The sequence below is a fragment of the Nestor notabilis genome, unplaced genomic scaffold (assembly GCF_000696875.1).
Source record: "Nestor notabilis isolate BGI_N333 unplaced genomic scaffold, ASM69687v1 scaffold10208, whole genome shotgun sequence".
Taxonomy (NCBI): Eukaryota; Metazoa; Chordata; class Aves; order Psittaciformes; family Psittacidae; genus Nestor; species Nestor notabilis.
Window position 1 is genome coordinate 17732 of NW_009938715.1, and position 20270 is coordinate 38001.

Below are 20270 nucleotides of genomic sequence, written 5' to 3' on the forward strand. Positions count from 1 at the left end.
TCTTCAAGGCAAGTAAGCTATTTTCTAGCACATGGACAATAAATCCAGCCTCTAGAGAAAATAGGGTCTGCACGAAGTATGTAGAAACAGAAAGGCCAGTTGTATATCCAAGTGGGTTAGCAGCCAGTAATCTTTTTCTGCCATTAAACTCTGAACCTATGAAGTCTCCTGATTCATTCCATGACACACAAGGAGGAGGGAGGAGCAGTAACAGGAAAATGTTCATTACCTCACTAAAATCTAAACAATGGCAGTTTTGAATTAAGATAGATACATATTTGAACATTCATGTTTCAGGGTTTTAGCCAGTTGCCTGCAAGGATCAGGACCACTCAGACAGCTCAGTTAACACATTCTGTAAGGAAAATGGTTATTACAAATAAATATCTATACTATAGAACTTGGACTCTCCCATCAGAAGAGCTTACACTGCTGCTCAGATCTACTAGTCAACTGCCAGGGCAGCGCTGTGCTGTTCGCTCTAAAAGAGGACACTTTCCATTCTAGCACGTGCTTGTGCGGAACCAGAATAAAACAGAGGGGGAAATCACACAAAGAAAATTAGGCCCAGAACAAAAATAGATTGGTTTCCTGCTGCTGCGACCATCCCAAAATTCCTGAACAATTGCCTGCGGGAAGCTTCTCTGGCATGCAGCCTGTTTGGGACAATTCTGGGTAGGGAATAGCTGCCTGCTTGGACGTCTGGGCTCTTCAGCTTCAAAAACGGAGAAATGAAGTCATGACTGTGAGTCAAAATGAAATGGAACCTAATCTCAAAGAATGCAGATCATTAGCAGCTTCTCTCAAGTCATCCAGCTGTACTGGATGGTGTAAGGATGTACAAGATTCTTCTTAAATACCTAATTCCTTAGTTTTATGTTTTAAGAGTTACAGTGACAAGAAAGAGAATGCTGACATAAGAAAGAAGAAAATTAATAAGGTACCAGCAAATTCAATTATGTCAGAAAAGCTACTTCTATGCTGAAAGTTAAAATCCACAGTAAATGTGACATAGATCAGGATGAAATTACGGTAAATCGATGCATTGGAAGAAAACCAACAACAGCAACAAAACAACAACATAAAGTCTACAGTTAAATCATAATTGGGTTTGTCATTTCAAAGTATCAGCATCAGATTTGCAGATAATACAGGGTGACATACTCTTATGCCAATAAATAGAAAGTTAGCAAAGTAAACAGAGGCCATGTTTCTACTGTAAGGAAATACGTGCGCCGATGAAGCAACCTTTTCAGCACAGAAGTAACTGAATACCCAAACCACATGAAAAGTGATCTCTCTGGGAATAGCACAGCTGCTAAAATCCAAGGCAGTTTTTATTAAATCATCAAGTCTGTTTATGTAAAACAGGGCTCTCTGGAAAATGACCTCCAAGAGGAAATGATCTGCTCACAAAAAATTGATACCTGCATTGAATTTGTCTGCACAGATGTATGGTTTTACTGATTTTATATATCAGTACGTCCTTACTAGAGATGATAAAAAAAAGCTTATTCTAGCAGTTTAGCTTCTCAGGCTCCATCACCAGAAACTTTTAGCTACTGCTGAGCTTTCAGCTATTCAAGAGGGTAAATACATGTCTCTAAAAATAACAGCAATTTTAAGTCTAGTGCTTCAACTTTTGAGGAGAAAATGGACATTAATAGCCCTTCAAAACTTGTCAAATGTACCCAGATGGCCCAGAGAAATCAAAGCAATTCTACAGAAGAAGAAATTGTGCAAGTCCTCAAAAGGAAAAACTCTAATGCCTCAAGGAGTTTTTTGTAGCTTTTTGAAAGGACAAGTGCAGTGAAAAGAACTGTAAGAACATCTTGCAGTAAGTCCCAAGGTACATCAAAGTGAACTAAACCATTGGCACCCCCAAGCAGTCCAAATCATGAGTCAAACCCTCTGCATCTTCACATTGAGCGATCCCAGTCAAAACTTCTTGAACTCTCACTACAGAGAAAATTTGCCAGAAAAAACTTTTCAAGGCCACAGTACAGGAAAACAATCCAAGACTGAGGAGGCCTCACACAGACACATTAGTGGGCTGTCCTAGTGATCTGGCAGGATAGCTCAGATCCAGGCAACAGCTGTAAAGCTATTAGGTGACTCAGGACTGTCAACACTAGCGTCAAAATGAAACAGGCTTTTCAATAAATAAATGTTATGGAAGTAATTTATTTTTCTGAAGTGTTCTTTATATGCTTCTTTTGTCTCATAAACCAGAAATTTATATAACTTTGCATATTTGTAATGATACTAAGGAGGATATATTTATACACTGGACAACAACAGACAATTTCTTAATCAACTAGAAACAATACTGATTTCGTTCCTTCCTACAAAGCTAAACAATATTGACTGTATTTACGTGATCCACTTCTCAGAAATGTGTTGGTCCTAATCCCTGCTTGGTTTCTTCAGCTGACTAATGATTATGTGGATATAGCATGCTAATAGGTGATGCCAAAGAAATTTGGAAGACAGCTAAAAAAGAAGGGTTTGAGGGCAAAAGAACGTCAGCTGAAGTGAGAACACAGATTCCAAACCCTAAGGAGGAGAAAATGTCAAATACAAAGCAGTCCTCAGCACCCCATGACTGACCTAGAGCAACACCATTCAGTATACATATAGATAAAGTGCAAATTCAGACTTACTTTGGTTGAACAGGCTGTGCACTTATCAAACGCCAGGCTGACTGGAAGAACATTATCAAACCTTGATAAAAACCCACGGATCTGGAAAATGGAACAAATTACAATTTTTTTACCACCATAAAAAACATGTCCAAAATTTGACATGAACTGGAGACATACTTTCAACAAACAGATAAGGGACATCTCTAACTGGGGTAATGCTGTTCTGACACAGTGACCCCAAATAACACCTGCAGTCAATTTATACTCAACATACATTCCTGGTTTTCTGGATACAAACAATGGCCCAACTATCTAAATGTAACATTATTTAAGCACGAATAGAGGCACAGCACCACCTGGAGTTTGACTTTTCTGATTGCAAAGTTCACTCAGAATCAAAAGCCATGGTGTAAAGTTAAACACACGGGTGACTCCTAGGAGAAACCAGCAGTTTATAAAGGATGAGAAGTCACAGTATTTGAAAAAGAAAAATGTCTCTTTGTATTTGTCTTAGAATACCTAAAAGAGAAGATATTGGCAATAGTCACTAAACGTAAACGTGAAAATGGAGATAGGCTTGACAGGAGTCATTCTTCAATGAAGAGTTCTCTGATTAAAATACATGTTTGATATAGATCATATTGTAAAGCATAGCCCAAACCGGAACAATAATGCAAGTATTATGCGGGTATAAAACAAATCAGAGAGGACTGACTGGACAGTTAACATTCTCAGAGTTCATGTATTTCCTGATGATGAGATCATTCTTTTTCCAGTAGAAGCAGTAAACTCTAAAAAGTTTACTGGGAATTAAAAATATTCCTATCTAATGTAATATTTCTAGGATAGGAGGGAAGGGGGGCGGGAAATGACTTCTTCACTATCACTTTTTAAGAGAAAGTCCAAATTACAGATCTGGTCTCCAGAGGTCTGGAGCACAGTCACCATTTTGAAACAAAGCAAATGAACAAGATTTAGAGCTGGCTTTTTATTCCTCTTGAGATACGAAAGGTCAAAAAAATCTCCCTCAGATATGCTGCAGCAGTTGGCACGGGTTGGGCCTGGCTGACAACAGCATTAGCATTTTAACTACACATAACCCTATAGGATAAGAGAGTTCACTTTGTTACAACTAAGTAACCTGTCAGTCATTGCTAAAGTTATCAATGAGTGCCAAAGATGGGAAGAGTCAAGAACCTTCCAGGTGACCAGATTGTGAGTGCCAGCAAGGAAAAAGCCTCGTAGTGGGGGTATCTCAACAAGCTAATCAAGAATTGGATATTGCCAGCCAATCCTGCAGCTGACAATGCCCGCAGGAACAAGGAGAAAATCTTGCAGGGTATGGGAGAGACACACCTGAGAAAGAACTGGAGAGAATCCAGAATTACTGGAGAGAGAGAACACAGGGGGACACCATTGCATCAAATGACCCATGTGTAAGCACTAGTTAGTACATAACATAAACACAATTAGACTAATTTTATGTAGACCAGAGCCTGTCATTACCTGGATGTTGCAAAGAAAACATATTAATAGCTTTATCTTTTTCTGAATCAGGATTTATTCTTAGTGCAAAAATAAAACCCCACATGACAAAACCAATGGAATCTAAAAACACCACAGAGAAACCAATAAATTACTTATTTATACAATGGCACCATCCAAGCAGTCACTCAGTAACACAAAGAAAGAGGCACAGAATACTTTTAACGATAGTATCACAGAGGACAGGATTATAGGGATAAGATCAGCAGGCAGTTCTTTGAAGGCCTGTATCAATGTAAGAAATAAACCCAAGTCTATCCAGCAATTTGAAAAACTGAATCCTTACCATATCAGTAACTAGAGTTTGGCTTGAGTAGAAGAATAAAAGCTGCTGCATAGCACCAGAAATAGTGAATATTTTGGAGAACTGTAGTAATTATGAGCTGGCTGGAGTTAGGTTTTTTTTTTTTCAGTCGGAGGGGATTTAAAAAGTGAGCAGAAGTAACCTGGAGATGCTCATATTGTCAGCTTCCAGGGGGAACAGGCAAGTGTGAGGCTGCCTTATCCACATACTGCCTGCTCCAAACCAATTCCTGCTAAGTAGATAGCAGGAATTGTGCAACTACAGGAAAGATAGAGACAACACCAGGAGCACAACTACCTTGTGTGAAAGATTTAACTCTTTTGTATCTGTATTTTGTACTGAATATAGAAAGTCAGTCCTTTGGGGAACGGAAGCAACATGCAGTATGTTTCTGTTAAGGAGGCAAGATCTGTGACGTTTGCTTTATATCAGCTCCCAGCTTCTAAACAAAAGGATTTACTCTCAAATTATTTACCTGATGAGGAACAAGTCCAAGAGAAGTAGGGGGCTCATTCATTCTATCATCACTGCTGCTGGCCACAGCATAACCACTGCCAAAAATCCAAGAGGGAAAATTAGAACAAGACATCATACTCAACAGTCAGAATTTCCAGTAGGCTTCAAGACATTTTTTTACAGTTTACAGTTTAGAATCTGGAAAGGAACCTATCTGGAAAGTCTGTTTCATAGTAACTAAGATTCAGCATGGGAATATAAAACCCCTTTTTCAGACTCAGCCTCAGTAACACACATATCCAATTCCTAACTCACTTTTTCTTTCAGATTTTAAAGACAGAAAACAAGCCTAAGTTTCAGGTTGCAGAATTTCACAGTAATTTCTGTATCACGCCCACTTAATTTTAAATCAGATTTCACAATATTAGGATTATCTTGAAGCCTTTCAGGTGACATGTGGAGTTTGGATAGCTCCTCATTACACTCAAACACTCTCTTGAGCAAAGGAATGCCAAGATCCACCTACAGAAATACTTTCTTCTTTTGAAATAGTCACAGAACTTTCCTACTTTTAAACTTAGGACAGAAAACTGCCAATTTCCAAGACAGAAACTTAAGATTTGATGAATCAGTCCTCTTGAACACTGTCCAGTTACACTAATATAGTAGATATGACCTATACATTACATTAACTTACGAGCAGCACTAGACCTTACAGAATTGTTCTACTTCATGTGTACTTCCTCCTTCTCCCAAAAGATTTTGTTAAATAGATGTTATTTCTCAGAGAACACCTTTTGAACACCAATCAGAAATGACTCACCCTTCTGGATGTTGCAAAACAGAAACCATTAACTCCACTGCAAGTGCTCCAGCTACCATGGCTAACCCAGGCCGACTGACCGTGCACTGCTGGTCCAGTGTCCGATCCCTGGTGGACTACAAAGACAGACAATTCTAAAGGAAAGAAAAAAGTAACTCAAAAGTAACCAGCCACCCTACTACACAAAACACCTTTAGTTACGTGCCTTTGATCTTTCAAATAAAAGATGAGCTATTTCTTAATCCTGTGTACATCAACATACACCAAATCCTTCTATGAAACACCATTTAAAGGCAATAAAAAAAAATCAAGTCACAATAAGAGAGATATATAATCACTATTTGCATAAGGTTCTACTCACATCCCCTGGTGCCACAACATCATTGCAGAAGTAGCAACCCAGTTTATAGCCAGGGATATTTGAGAAGAGTGATGATCCCAAAAGATCAGAAGAACCAGTGGCATTGTTGAAACATGAATCACCAGATTCTGACTGTTTTGGTTTCTTCAGTCCATGTCTCATAACAACAAATGTGTCAAATCCCAATGCAGCATTGATGACCAACTGTGAACAAGAAAAATCAGAGAACAACAGATTTTAAGTGATCCAAAATGGGAAGGGAAAAAAGGCCTCAAAGTTTTATTCATTGTAAATGTCAAAAAAACCCCACATACTATAGATGGGTGAACCACCTCTTAACTGCCTATCCACCACCCTAGCCATGAACAACAGATTGGCCGAGACGTGCAACATTCCATCTGCCACGCATTTAGAAAAACCAAAACCAGAACAAAAGTCTGTTTCAGAAATCCAGAAACCATTACCTTTTTCTGTGTCTGTCAGGGAAACATGATACAAACCAGCACTCCCTCTAATTGTTATACAAACCTATGCAGCTTACATCTGAAGCTGGGTTCAGATCAACTCACATCCACTGTCTCATGGAAATTACTGAAGCTGCTAACATCCATATATCTAAATTTGGCCAAATATTCATACAATTATTAGTATCATTATCAGTAAAACCTCTTCTGGTTCCAGCTCAGGATTTACTTTCAAGGTACTGCACACTCCGTATAATCAGATTCTTTAAGTGCTCAAATACTCTAGGTGGCATTTAAGTACAACAGTGGCTACCAATAACGAGTTCTCATGTCATTTGAAACTCTCTATGTAGTCTTTTCAGTTCACTGTAATCTGAACTATAACTTATTAAATACTCCTGTGTGACAAAGCAATGAAATCCAAGTCTGCTATCCAAAAAAACCTCTGCTTAGTGAGGAAAGCAATTAATGATTACTTATGGTCTTCATATGCATCTGTTTAGTCACATGGGGAGCAGAAGCAGCTGCAGTGCGCAATTACACTGTCATTTTTCCCTTTCTATGGAGTTTGTGACAAGTGCTTAGAGTATTCTGAAGCTTATGACCATAGCATCATAAACCCATACTTAAACTAACAGATTTTACTAAGTTTACAGGCAATGCTTTAAATACAGCAAAACGCAAAACCAATTACATATTAATGACAGTCACCAGTAAAACCTGAAGGAAGGAATTATACTGCTTCATATGCAGATACTTTAGATAGAAATTCTAGTCCAGCAAGTTTGTCATTTTTCATTCTTATAGCCAGGAATTCTTGAAAAGAGGGAATCTGAGGGAAGCTGTCAAGAATTATCCATCTTGACAAGTAAGCTTGTGAGTTTCATCATCATTCTTGGCATTTCAAATCATTTCCGGATATTCACTTTCAACCTTGTAGTTTATTCTTTCCTCAGTCCTAAAGTAGAACTATAGAATCATAGAATAGTTACGGTTGGAAAGGACCTCAAAATCATCCAGTTCCAAGCCCCTGCCATGGGCAGGGACATCTCACACTAAACCATGTCACCCAAGGCTCCATCCAACCTGGCCTTACACTTTCCAGTTTCAATACTAAGCTTTTCCCTCTTTTTAATGTCGTTTCTGTGCTAGTTTTAAACAACTAAAATATTGCTGAAAGACCACAACTAAAAACTGCGGAAAAGACAGTGGGATTAAGTAGGAACTGATCAAGTTATTGGTTACATACACTCAGTTACACCTGAAGCTATACTTCAGTGAGGTCCACACTAAAGACACACTCTGATCTTTTCTCTGGCAGTGTAGTTCAGTGGCAAAAGGGAAGTTTACTTGAGCTCCAAAGACATAGAAACCTATTGCTCAGGATCAGAAATTATTTAAAATAAGGAAAGAATGAAAGAAAATAATTTAAGACCTTGGCTAAAATAATAATAAAAAAAATATATACAAAAGAAAGAACTGTTTGATTTGGGAGAAAAGAAATGCTTGTAAAGAAGGTGCAGAGGAAATTGAGTTAAGTTCATCTGAACATAAACTTCATGAGAAAGGGGACATACTGGGAATTTATAAGATAAAACTAGTTTGCAAATACCACAAATCTGCATCCTCTCCCCTTTCTACTGCACAGCTGTTTTGGAAATAAACACAAGCAAAAGAAACCACAACCAACTAACTAATAACTTAGGAAACCACAGTTGTCATAGCTGAAAAATTAGAGAAGTCAGGAAATGCAAAGATCTAGTAACTACATTGACCAGCTTGTCACATGTAGGTTGTCTGTTACTCTCATGTTAAGTTCAGAACTCCATAAATTGCTATGGACACCATTGCATTTATGTCCCAAAACACACAGGATGTGCACTCTGATTAAGACAACATGTTAAAAGCTTAATACTTGCATTTTCTGATTTTCTGCTACTTTAACTGAGCAAACATGGAACTGCACAACTCAAATTAAGAAATACCAGGATTACTTGAGACGTTTTACTAAAATCTAGATCATGGTAGCAAGGGAAGTAAGTGCTCAGGATAATTTAGTTGGATACTTCAGCACAAGAATATTGTCAACACTGCATTCTTTTGGAGAAAGGTGATGCTTCCAGAATCCTGTGTGATTCACAATATTCTTTTCACAGGAAAAGCCTGGATGCCATGCTGTCTTCAAGAACAGCATTCCCACAAAAGTCAAGGCTCTGGCATTCATATCTAAACCTCAGCAAGATTTGTAGAACAGGGTAAAAAAGCCCCAGATCATCTCCGATATGCTTTTGTGACTCTCCTGGAAAAGTTTTGTTCAGCTTATGCTTTATTTCTCCATCTGGTTCATATGATCAGGTCTACACACTGACCACAAAAGACCTTTTAACATGTTGACTACAGAAGGATTTATGCATATAGTCTCACTGATCCCATATACAGAGTATAACCCATAAAGCTTCACACACTTTTTTTAATATAAGAATTCATAATCTTAATTTCATGTACTGCAGCTCTCTCCATTTTTCTTTGTTTGCAACATGAGGATGTAACTTTTGAGCTACAGAAACAGCTGAAGCATTCAACACTACCTGGGTAAGAGTCATGGCCAGAGTATGGATGCATTGGCTCAGCACAACAGTATGTTTTCCAATAAGGCAACGAGGAAAACCCAAGAGTTAACTCTGAACCAGAAAAGTGTTAGCACACTTTTAAAGTTTGGAATTCACTTTCTCATTTTTCACTTTTGAGACGTAATTTGAAAACATGGTTTCAGGTAAGTCTCTACAACTTACATCCCCTATCTGTCGATCACTGTCTTTAGACCTCCTTGGTATGATTCTCTTACTATGAAATCATTTCTCTTAATATTACTGTGAAACATGCACCCTTGGAGATGCTCAAAAGATGCTGACTAGATAAGTCCCTGGGCAACATGCTGTAAGTTGGCCCTGTTTTGAACGGGGAGCTGGACCAGATCTCCTCCAGAGGTCTCTTCCTACCTGTATCATTCTGTGATACAAGTTCCTATTTTCTCTTTCCAACCCTCTCTTTTTGTAATCTACAGAGCCTTTGCGGCTACAGAAAACAAGAAAAAAATCTGCACAATCACAAAGGATCAGTCAAATATTTCAATATCCCATTAAGTTCTTTTAAGTAGACAGAGCCCATTGATATGCAAGAGCTAAAATACAGTGACAAGGATATTAGCAAGGTATGGTACAATACCTTCCTCTTGCTGGCTGCAATGACAGCAGGAAGCCATCGACTCTCTCTAGTGTCCATTAGTAGGAAAACAACATCATGAGCATCAATAAGTTCTTCAAGTTTAGCCACATCCTTCCGAGCCTGTGCCATTGTTACTTCAGAAAAATTCACCGGGTGGCCTGGCATAGGGATGCTCATGTTGTAGCCTTCTGAAACCTAGATGGAGACAGACAGAAACCACCACATTAAAAAGATAACCTCATGACTGAACAGAATTACTGTAATGGTCCATACAAAATTGTGGAGTACAGATTAAATTGCTGTTTGGCAGAATGGCACATTTATTCTTTACATCTCTGTAGCAGTGCTGTGCACTCAAGCACAGTGCTAAAGATGCTGAGGAAATGTCAGTCTCAGCTGCTGTATTTATCCAGAACAGAGCAGCTCAATGCAAACACACTAGCCTGGGCCATGAGAGCAGACTAATCATGTTCGTATGGCTTGGTGTCTGAACTAACAAGCCCAGGCTCTCAGAAAGGCTTATTAGGTCTGGCAAATGACAAGGAGATAGCTGACTGTTCCTAATGCCATAGCTTACAAACACCACTACAATTACAAAAGCAAGCATCTTACATATGATTACGATCATGCTGTTAAACTTATCTAAAACCTTTGTCCTGGACTAATCTATGCAGCCACTTCACACACAATGTTAACAAGGCTGTAGTTTCTATTTTTGATATTGCATATTCATTCAATTACTGTAAGACAGATGCAAAGTATCACATGTTCTCCTCTTTGTTTTAAATTCTTTATGAGAAGAACAATAGTTTTGAATTACTTTCATGTAATTTGACCCACCATATGTGAATCTGATTTAGAAGAAAATCACTTATGATACTTGTTACTCCAGTGCTTGGATGTCTGGAGGCGTGTACTATGCAGATGCTGAAAGAGCTTGCTCCTATTGCAGAAACATATGCCTCTTCTAACTCTGCATTCGGGCAAGGCATATTGAGCAGAAAATGGCTGAAGAGCCAAATAAGCGTACACACAATGCACATAACAAACCAAACAATCAACTCGCTCATTTGGAAATAGGTTAACACAATCTGTCAGCCATCTGGCTGCAGTGAGCAATTGAGAATTTAAAAGCCAAAATTTAAAAGCTAGGTGAACCATGCATAAAATTACACGGGACGAGAGGAAAGGAAGATTGGCGGAGTGTGCTTTTGAACTGACCAATTACATGCACAACTCCTAAATCCAGGTGAGCCAAACAACCAGAAGGATAAAGTATACATTCTAAATATCATAAATATCCCTGATGATAAAAAGAAACAGACGCATAGAGCAGCTTGGAGAAATAAATTTGGGTAAGGTCTGCACTAACTATACCACAGGATGCATCTTTTTTTCCCCTCTCCTTCCCCCCACCTCCAAGGGGAAAAATGTCAAGTCCACAGTGATCTAGTATGATATTAACAAGGCAGCTCCACTGTTTCCTGGTGGGAACAGCTCTATGTCACCAGCAGAGACACTGGGTAATTGCTGGGGGAGGTTTTACCTTCACTGTTATCATATTCTCCAAAAACCTGTGGCAGAAACACAAAACTTAATCCATGCTGTATTTGAGAAGTGTATTTATGGATAACTCACCAAGCCCCTGTACTGCATACAAGTGCTGACTGATCAGATCAGTGTAACTGACACTGTTGGGGACTTTTGTTCCACAAAATTACAAGTCAACATGTAAGTTGAACACTGATTGCATGGAAATATGGTAACAAGGTATGCAAAATACTAAAATCTTCCCAGAATTCAGAACAAAACTACCCAGTGACTTTAGATGCAGAATACATACGTCTAGTAATGTTAATAGCTTCAATTTTATTTGAATAACTGGTTCATGAAAAAAAAAAAGACTCCACTCACCACAAAAAGCAGCTGAGGTGCACTTTTACAGCCAAACTCATTTGTATTCACATTTCTATTCACTTTCTGCATTTTTGGTTAAACCATGGCTCACATCACTTAAAAGGTATCTGTGCCCAATGAATTTTAATAGATGAACCCGATCACATTTGTGCCATGGGTAGTAAGTGCACAGAAAATGAAGATGCTGCCATCAGTAAATTGTTTTCCTGGAAATACCTACATAAAGAGCCCACAATGCAGTATGGAACAAAGGATGATAAAATGCTGAATACACTGGAGTTCCATGCCTTAATACTTCAGGAAATGATTGCAACAGAGATGCAATGAAGCTAAATTCCACAGCAGTTACTCAAATGAGTCTGTGCATTACCTACTTGCAGTGAAAGGCTGTGAATCCATGAATTTTTATATTTCCAAGTCCTCCCTTCTTTTTTATTATAAATCTCTAAGCTACAGCTAATGACACTCTTAGAAGTGGAAAGAAACAAATCAAAGCTCTTTGCCAAAGCATTCCTCCTTGTTTTTTTTGTGATGATGAGGTGATTACTCTTCCAACTAGAAAGGATGTAGATTAAAAACAATAAGGAAGAATTTACATAAAGCAGTCAAGCATTTCAAAGTCAACCAGGAGAAACTGAATCTTGTGTGCAAAATACTACTCACGCTGAAATCAGAGTAAGGAAATTAGACTGCCAGTGAATTGCACAGAAATGCAAACCCAAATTAATTGTTGTTAACGCTAAGATGCTCTTTCTCTGTGTATTTACTGATGGTCAAACACGACACCCCTTCTCCACGAGTTCTACTGCAGAAATGAGTTTCACTAGAAATTCCATTAGAAACAGTCTATCACAAGAGTACACAGGGTCTCTGCAACAGCTTTCTCCTCGTTTGTGCGCAAAACTATGAAACTAAGCCTGAGTACCACTGAAGGCTGATCAGATGTCACCCACCATGGCATGAGAAAATAACAGAATGCACAACACTGAGCTAAGAAAGCAGTAGTAGATGCAGAATATTTGAGGCATATGGCAGAGGAAAAATTCCTTATACACAGTGCGGGTTGCATGTTGTATATGCTATTACTGAACAGGAACATTGGGTTTTTTCCTATGTATACCAAATGCCTTAACACTAATTGATACAGGCTCACTAAGCCCCTGTTACTGGTTCCCCCTTATTACTGGAAACTCTTCTGCATGTTATATTTAACTATTGTTTTAAGCTTCATCCCAATCTCAAGACTTCAGAGCGCAGCCTGGTCTTTTGCCGCCTTGGTTATTTCTGAGAAGAAAACTTCTAACACCAACTTCTGATCTTTATCTCACATGCAAAACTGTATCCTTCAGGATTTCACAAACAGCTTGGATTTCTTCTAATTAAACTACTCATTCTTTCTTTATAGTCCTGTTTTCATTTTCTCAGGCTTAAAAAGCAAGAAATCACGTCATAAATCCTAGTTAGCATCATGTTAGTGCTCTGGGTGATATCACACAGATGCTTGCTTTTCTCTTCTTGTTCTGCTATTTAATACTTCTATAACTAAACATTTCCAAGTGACAGAAACACTACAGTGTAAGGTAAGGGTAAATACAATTCCAGGAACTTTCAGAGAATCTCTTCTGATTTCTTTTTATACGGTTCTGAAAATGAAATGTTGAGTATTTTTATGTACCAGGGATCATTGATATTCAAATATTCATTGAATTACTACTTAGTACTAATACTGTTTTAATTACAATCATAACATCAACAGATAAAAACAGAACAAAAGCACAGAGTAATCCTTGGGTCAAACTAAAGGAACCTAAAATTGCTTAGAAATTACAGTCTGAAGATGTTCATGACACTGATCATCAATATAACAATCTATATTCTACTGTTCATAACTTAGTATTATGACTAGTAACATATTCAGTGGCATTTTACTTACAGAGTTGCATTGTAAGTATACATAACTCATTCTTACTACAGTGAGTGGTTAAGAGACCGTTTGTCAGCTGAGCAACTACAGCTACCAATTCCAAGCCTCAAGCCCAAAACAAAAACTATAAACCACTGAATTACTTCTATCACATGTCAAACGAGCATAAAAAATTTTCTTCATGATAGAGAAATTGCAGACCAGATCAAGTCTTCCCCCAAATGAAGACTGAAACCAAGAGAACTGCAAGTATTTATAAGGTTGGGGTTTTTCAATCTACTTTTTTCAGCGCTGAAAACCAGGTATGTTTGAACATGTGCACTGACTAATGTTCATATGATGCACAACCCTGGAGTCAAAGAGGATAAAGGCTGCAATCGATGGGTCTTTCATCATAAAGCTTCTAAAACATCTTGGCTTGTTCCCTTTCAGCTACTTCATTTTGATAGTAAGTTATCACTCCCCAGAAGAAGAGTACTTTGACCAAAGGCCAACACTGGTATCTTCTCCAGGCTGCTACAAATTACTTCCCTTTTCTGGAAGTTAAAGATTAAGATATTTGCCTCTAATACAGAACAGCAACTCCAACAAGAATACAAATATTGAGTGTAAAAGATAATAGGAAATCTCACCCATACATTTATTACTGCCCTCAAGACCTTCTGCTCCCCTAATAGACAACTAATGGGTCTAAACTCACATTTAAGAACAGCATGGGAGAATATGGTGTTAAAAGCTGCCATAACTGGAAGTTGCTTAGGACATACCAGACAGGGAAAAGTTTACTTCACCATCAGTGAGCTACAAGATTATTCAGATGATCTATTCCACTGTTACAATATTGTCTCAATAACATCTAACAGGTATTTTTCCACTCGTAATAATACTTAATTACTAGAACTTGGAGCAGTCATTTAAAGTCACTGGTTCTCTGCCAAAGAAGATATGTTAACACATTTTAAGTACTAATCTTACCACTCCTGGGAAGATTTTCTGTAGTCTGTCTGCTGCTGCAAGTGCCTTGGGCTTCCCCCCACTAAGACAATCTTCAAACTCATACAATGGCTGTCGTACCGGGTTGGAGTAGGAGATCTTTGCATTGTCCACAAATGTAATTTTCCTGACTCCCCAACCCTAAACAAGAAAGTGATTTAAATGACAGTAAGTACAATGGGCTTTTGAGTATACTTTTGAGTAATGCCAGGAACTCAAGAGGAGTTTTGTCCAGTTCTTCTAGAAAGATCAAGCTACAAAAGCTTTTGAATCTATTCACAGCAGCAACCTTGTTCCTGCACTGAAATAACAGAATAGAAAATTTGGTCTGTACAAATATATTATTTAACAGTAATCCTTCAAAACCCTGTGGAAAAGAAGTAACTAACTGTGCTGATATTTACAAGTGCTTCACTATGAATTTGGTCATTAATTTGTTCCAGAATTTCTCATTCAATCTTTTTTAGGTAAATTTAAAACAAATTACTACTTTGTTAAGGTTCTCTTACTATCTACTATTCTACTGTTAGCAGAACTTATTTCCCTTGGCTACAGATCTCACCTCTTCCCTGCGATGTATTATGTCTACTTTAATACAAAGGAACTTTTCTCTTACATGCCATGGCAGCTGCTCAAAAAAAAACCCAAAAAATCATATAGAATTTATGAGAAACAGCAGATCAGTTTTAATACTAACTCAGGACTTACCATCAAGGTCCTTGCAACACTACAACCTAGTGTACCAGCTCCTAGCAGCAGACACTTGGCAGACACAATTTTTTCCAAATCAAGAGTAGGCACCAACCTCCAGCACATCAATTTCAAATTCAGATCCACTGATGATTCTGCTAACCTATACCATGAAAAAGAGCAACACACTTCTAAATGTTCTTGTCTTCCTGCAACAAAGCAATTACTTCTATTTCAACTGAAGAAGTTCAATTCTTTCTTATTTTAAGGAGAGAAACAATTCAATATAGAGGTAATAAAAAAAAAAATAATCAAAGTCCCACAAGCATATTTCCACATAATAATAAGGTGTATGTAAAGGAGATGAGGAAAAGGCATTTTTACACTGCTTGTTTTTGTGACACATGCAGTATGTTCTTGAGGGTCCTACCCATAAAAATTTAACCATTCTGGCTATCAGATACACAGGAAAAACATGAAAAACAGAAGATGCCAAAAGTCAATTTATGTAAATACACACAGAGTTCCTTGTAATCAACGTGTTGGCCGAACACCGCTAATGAACAGTGCTTGTAAAAGCTGTGACTGTACTGCTTCAAAACTGAGGAGTAAATCACTACTGAAACAAGAGTAGAAAGATAGTGGAAGTTTAAAAAAAACCCAAAACAGTTTGTAGACATTTGACAAGACGGTTATTAACCAGGAAATTCTGCTAAGAAAGCATTCTCCTGCAAAAGCTAGGACATAGAGAAGCGTGCCAGCTGGCTACTCTGGGCTTGCTGTAAAAGTCTACAAAAGCCACACACTTCCTTCGGAATCAGAACGTGTTTGTAAGGGCTTCTGAAAAATGTAACAATCCAAAATTCAAAGTTTGGCAAAAAAATTGATGCAAGCATGAAAATAAAAACAGCATCTCTGCCAAGGCTCCTGTCAAGCTGAGTGATAAGACACAGACCATTTGCCCATAAACTTTTGTTTCTTTTTTAAATTATCTGGTTTCCTGTATCCACTTACATCTGTCCTTAACACAAAATACTACACTAACCCCTAAAGAATATGGGCAATCTTCTGTGGGGAAGATTTAGAAGGAAAATGAGGTAGGAAACCCATGCTCAACCTAGTGTCAGATTTTTACATTCATCAGAACGCAGGGTGTTAAAACTCTCAAGTCAAGTCATCATAGTTCTTAGATTCCTGATGGTTTCTTTCCTTTATATATCATAAAGGAAACTTGCAGTGTGCAGTACATCATTTGTTTAACAAGGATTTAAGATTGCAATTGCCAAGGTTGGCATATTACCAACAGTCTCCATGGGAATTAATAGAAGGGAGCATGCACAGAAATAAAGGTCACATTACATTTACTTAAAGAATTAAGAGCCCTGGGATGAACCTTCTCTAATGTCTGTGAACATACTATGAATTGCCACAATTTGCAAGACAAAAATGGCTGAGCTTGACACGTGAAATATGTAAACCTAAATCATTAGATCACCATGCTCCTGCAGCTTCAAAGTCAGTGAAAGCAGATAAGCCAAGAGGCTGTGTAGCTAAGATTGTTTTCAAGCCATTTCCCATACGTTATATGCAGGATGATAAAAATTACTGTCATGTTTCCTGAGCTCTTTCCTGTTACACTCTGACAAAGGCTGAACTTTTCTCCATGCTTATTTTTGTTAACAACCTGCAGGTTATTGAATTCAATGAAACCCACAGGCCCGTAACACTATGACCTACATTCACTCCATTTTAAATATAGTGTACTTGAAATTTTAAGCTAGAGTCAAAAACTGCAAACACTGCTGCTGCATTCCAAGCATTCTGCTCTATTAAAGTCTTTTTTCCCCAACAGGACTATCCAAACAATACACAGTGTATGTGTTCCTGTAGATTATTACCTAACAGAGACAGACAGTCCTCGCATTTCACATTTCAACTTGCTAATGGCTTAAACGCAAGTAAGGAAAACTATAGAAATAGAAAAGATAACGAACAAACCTTTTTGGATCCATGCATTCGCTGAGATTCACCATCCTTGGACCCATTCCTCCCTTTTGGTTTTTCTCCCATCCAACAGCTTTTGGACAATCTAATTTGATATATTTAAAAAAAAAAAAAAAAAGGAAGAAAGAGCAAAAGTGAAAATCTTTTGATTTAACCCTGTTGGAAAAAAATACCACAAATTCTAAACCTGTAAGTAAATAATCTGTATCTTAACACTTAGTATATGTTACAATATATATTTTGCTGCTTTACATCAACTGAAATCACTGCTTCTTGGATAACTGCTTTATGCTCAGGTGCCTAATGTGCTGCTTTTGCCTTTCCAGCTTGCTTCAAACCTTGGACAGAGATGGCATCATTCCTCCTCAAGCCTCTGGATGTTTAATGTCAAACACACCGCTGTGTTTAGAACTCAGGAAGATCAGCATTCAGAACTTCATAAATTTTGCCAAGTTCAATCACCTTCATGTTCCCTAAGCCCCATCTGTAAATTCAGTGGAGAATTATATACCTAAATTCTATAATAATTAAATAATTCACAAGGATGAGATGTAAAGCATTCAAAACTTCTTGGATGAGGCAGAGGAGTTTTGCTATGCTTGAGATTATTTTCTAATGTTACAAGTTTATTGCTTTAAAATACATCTGCCTACCTCACTATGGGATTGAGCCAACAATTCTGTGCTGTAGCAGGCTTCTACCATTTTAGACATCTACAGAAAGTTTGCAACACAAATTCAGTAACATAAGCATTTTATCTACTTGAGGGACTGCATACAAATTTGACAAGAAATAAAAGGAACTACTTGCTAATTGCCTGGGTTTGTGTTTCATATGACACGAGGAGGACTTTTCTTCTTTTGTAAATTAGAAACACAATTAAGGAGGAAAAAATTACTAGAATACGTTATTTCCTTTATAGATACTTAACAGAAATTCAAACCACTTCAAATCCATTTGAAATACACCTCAGCAGAAGCAATGACTTAGTATTAATTTATTTTTTCCATCTTCACAGTGATTGGGGAGGGAGAAAGAATAGAAAGAATTTTTTTAAATGGCTTACCTGGGCCAAGGGCTCTCTCTGGAAGTTTTATTTCAAAGATAATGCTGTGTGTTATGTCTCTCACCCCTTGCATGGTCCTATCTCTGAAGCAGAGCACTTCAACTGACTTGAGAACGCTGCCCCTGCCATTAAAAAAGAAAAGAGAGAGAGAGACACATGCAACGTCTTCAACAGGAATGGGACTTCTTTTAAACACTGTTTCACACAGATTCAGTTTCTTGCAGATTCTGAACAGGTTTTTCTCTGTTCGCACGGGAACACTTGTTTTCTTATCAGGAATTAAGACAATGGCTTAGGATGTGAAAATGACTAGTTTGTTGTGAAACAGCTCTAAAGAAATGTCACTGTCAGACTGCTCTCTGTCATTTATACAATGCTGCCAGACAAACAGCATATTTAGAGGAATAAAAAAAGCAGGGAAGCGCTAGAGCACACATCAGGTGACATGATGTGCTTTGCCATGACACAAGCAAGATCCTTCTTGTTCTTGATGTTGTGTCATTTTTTGAAACAGCTATATGGGATTGGCAGGGTCTGAAACATTTCCAGGTAAATGCATGGATGTGAGGACTAGGAATAATAGGAACTTGTGACTGACAGAAGTAAAAACCAGAATAATATGCAAAATCAGAATCACTGAAGGTAAGTTAAATGGTTAAAAGTTAAATCTCAGGTGGGAGATGCCAGTAAAGTACCATGGGGGGGAGCAATGCTAATTTGATATCAACCAATAAATAATCTTTGTGGGGAAAAAATTAAATAGATACCATCTGTGGGCTGCCAGGATCAGGAAATTTCTCAGTGGCCATCCTGGATAGTGGGATAAATTACATGGATCATAAACTCCAACTGTCACCTGCAAATAAAATTGCTCTAAATGAGAATTCATCTATCCATACTGATATTCAGTTCACAGTACAAGTTATCCGGCCTTTTTAATGGAAAACTGCTGAACAGAAAAGGCCCACACACACCTTTTACGTATTTGCAAATGTTTAATACATCGTGACACTAGATTTCAGTCAAGTGTTTGCCACAGCTTTTTCAAACATTTCTCAAACCATTTGTAAATTAAACATTCTTAGGTTATAAAAAGACATAAAATTCTCATTACCTTTCCTCCTTGGTCTCGGAAGAAAACATCCCACTTTTTCAGTGGAGATATCTCAACCAAATTGTCATGATACTTGATTAAAAAATAAGGCAAGGCTGTAACCCCCTCTTTCTGGCAAAGATCGTCATAGGCTTCCTGAAGTGCTTGAATCTAAAAGAAAAAAGCCAACTGTAATCAACAGTTTTAACCATCTTAATACAGAACTATAGAGAGTGTTTTAGCAGTGGAAGGAACCAGATGATCCAACCCTAACCTGTGATCTGGGAAGGGTAGCTCACTCCATCTTAGAATGTAGCTGATTCAGAAGCTGTAAAGCCCATTATGACCACAATACCCAAGATCAAAAATTCAGCTGCTAAAAGAGCATGTGTCAATGCAAATTTAAACAAATTAAACATTTAAACTGCTGCAAACTGATCTACCAATAGAAATTCTACTAAGGTAAAAATCTTATTCTGATAACCACAGTAGCTTTATAAGAAGGTAAATCTGTCCCTTTATTATTAATAGAGGGACTGAGACTCACTCAATTTATTATATGCATTTTCAGTATTTAGTTGAAACCTTGTCTTTAGATCATGCCAGCTATTTTTGTACTATTTATTACTACAGAATTAATGAGAATCTTCTGACAAGGGAACTAAGTATTTTTCACTGGAAAATCTCAAACTGTTTCTTATTGATTATTATGCCATTAAAAAAGACATCGAATCATACAATAATTAGGGTTGGAAAGGAC

General features: G+C 37.7%; 1 protein-coding gene across 1 annotated transcript in view; it reads right to left on the minus strand.

Moving 5' to 3' along the window:
- ATG7 (autophagy related 7) overlaps positions 1-19681 on the minus strand; it is a gene marked incomplete at both ends in the record, with an annotated part of 30532 nt that extends 10851 nt beyond the window's left edge. Inside the window, 11 exons of the mRNA XM_010019480.1 lie at positions 2664-2744; positions 4970-5045; positions 5774-5889; positions 6135-6338; positions 9824-10018; positions 14640-14798; positions 15366-15510; positions 17346-17436; positions 18418-18539; positions 19185-19273; positions 19532-19681. Coding sequence (XP_010017782.1) covers positions 2664-2744; positions 4970-5045; positions 5774-5889; positions 6135-6338; positions 9824-10018; positions 14640-14798; positions 15366-15510; positions 17346-17436; positions 18418-18539; positions 19185-19273; positions 19532-19681 — 1428 coding nt within the window. The remainder of the gene's footprint in view (positions 1-2663; positions 2745-4969; positions 5046-5773; positions 5890-6134; positions 6339-9823; positions 10019-14639; positions 14799-15365; positions 15511-17345; positions 17437-18417; positions 18540-19184; positions 19274-19531) is intronic.
- Between the last annotated feature and the right edge of the window lie 589 nt (positions 19682-20270).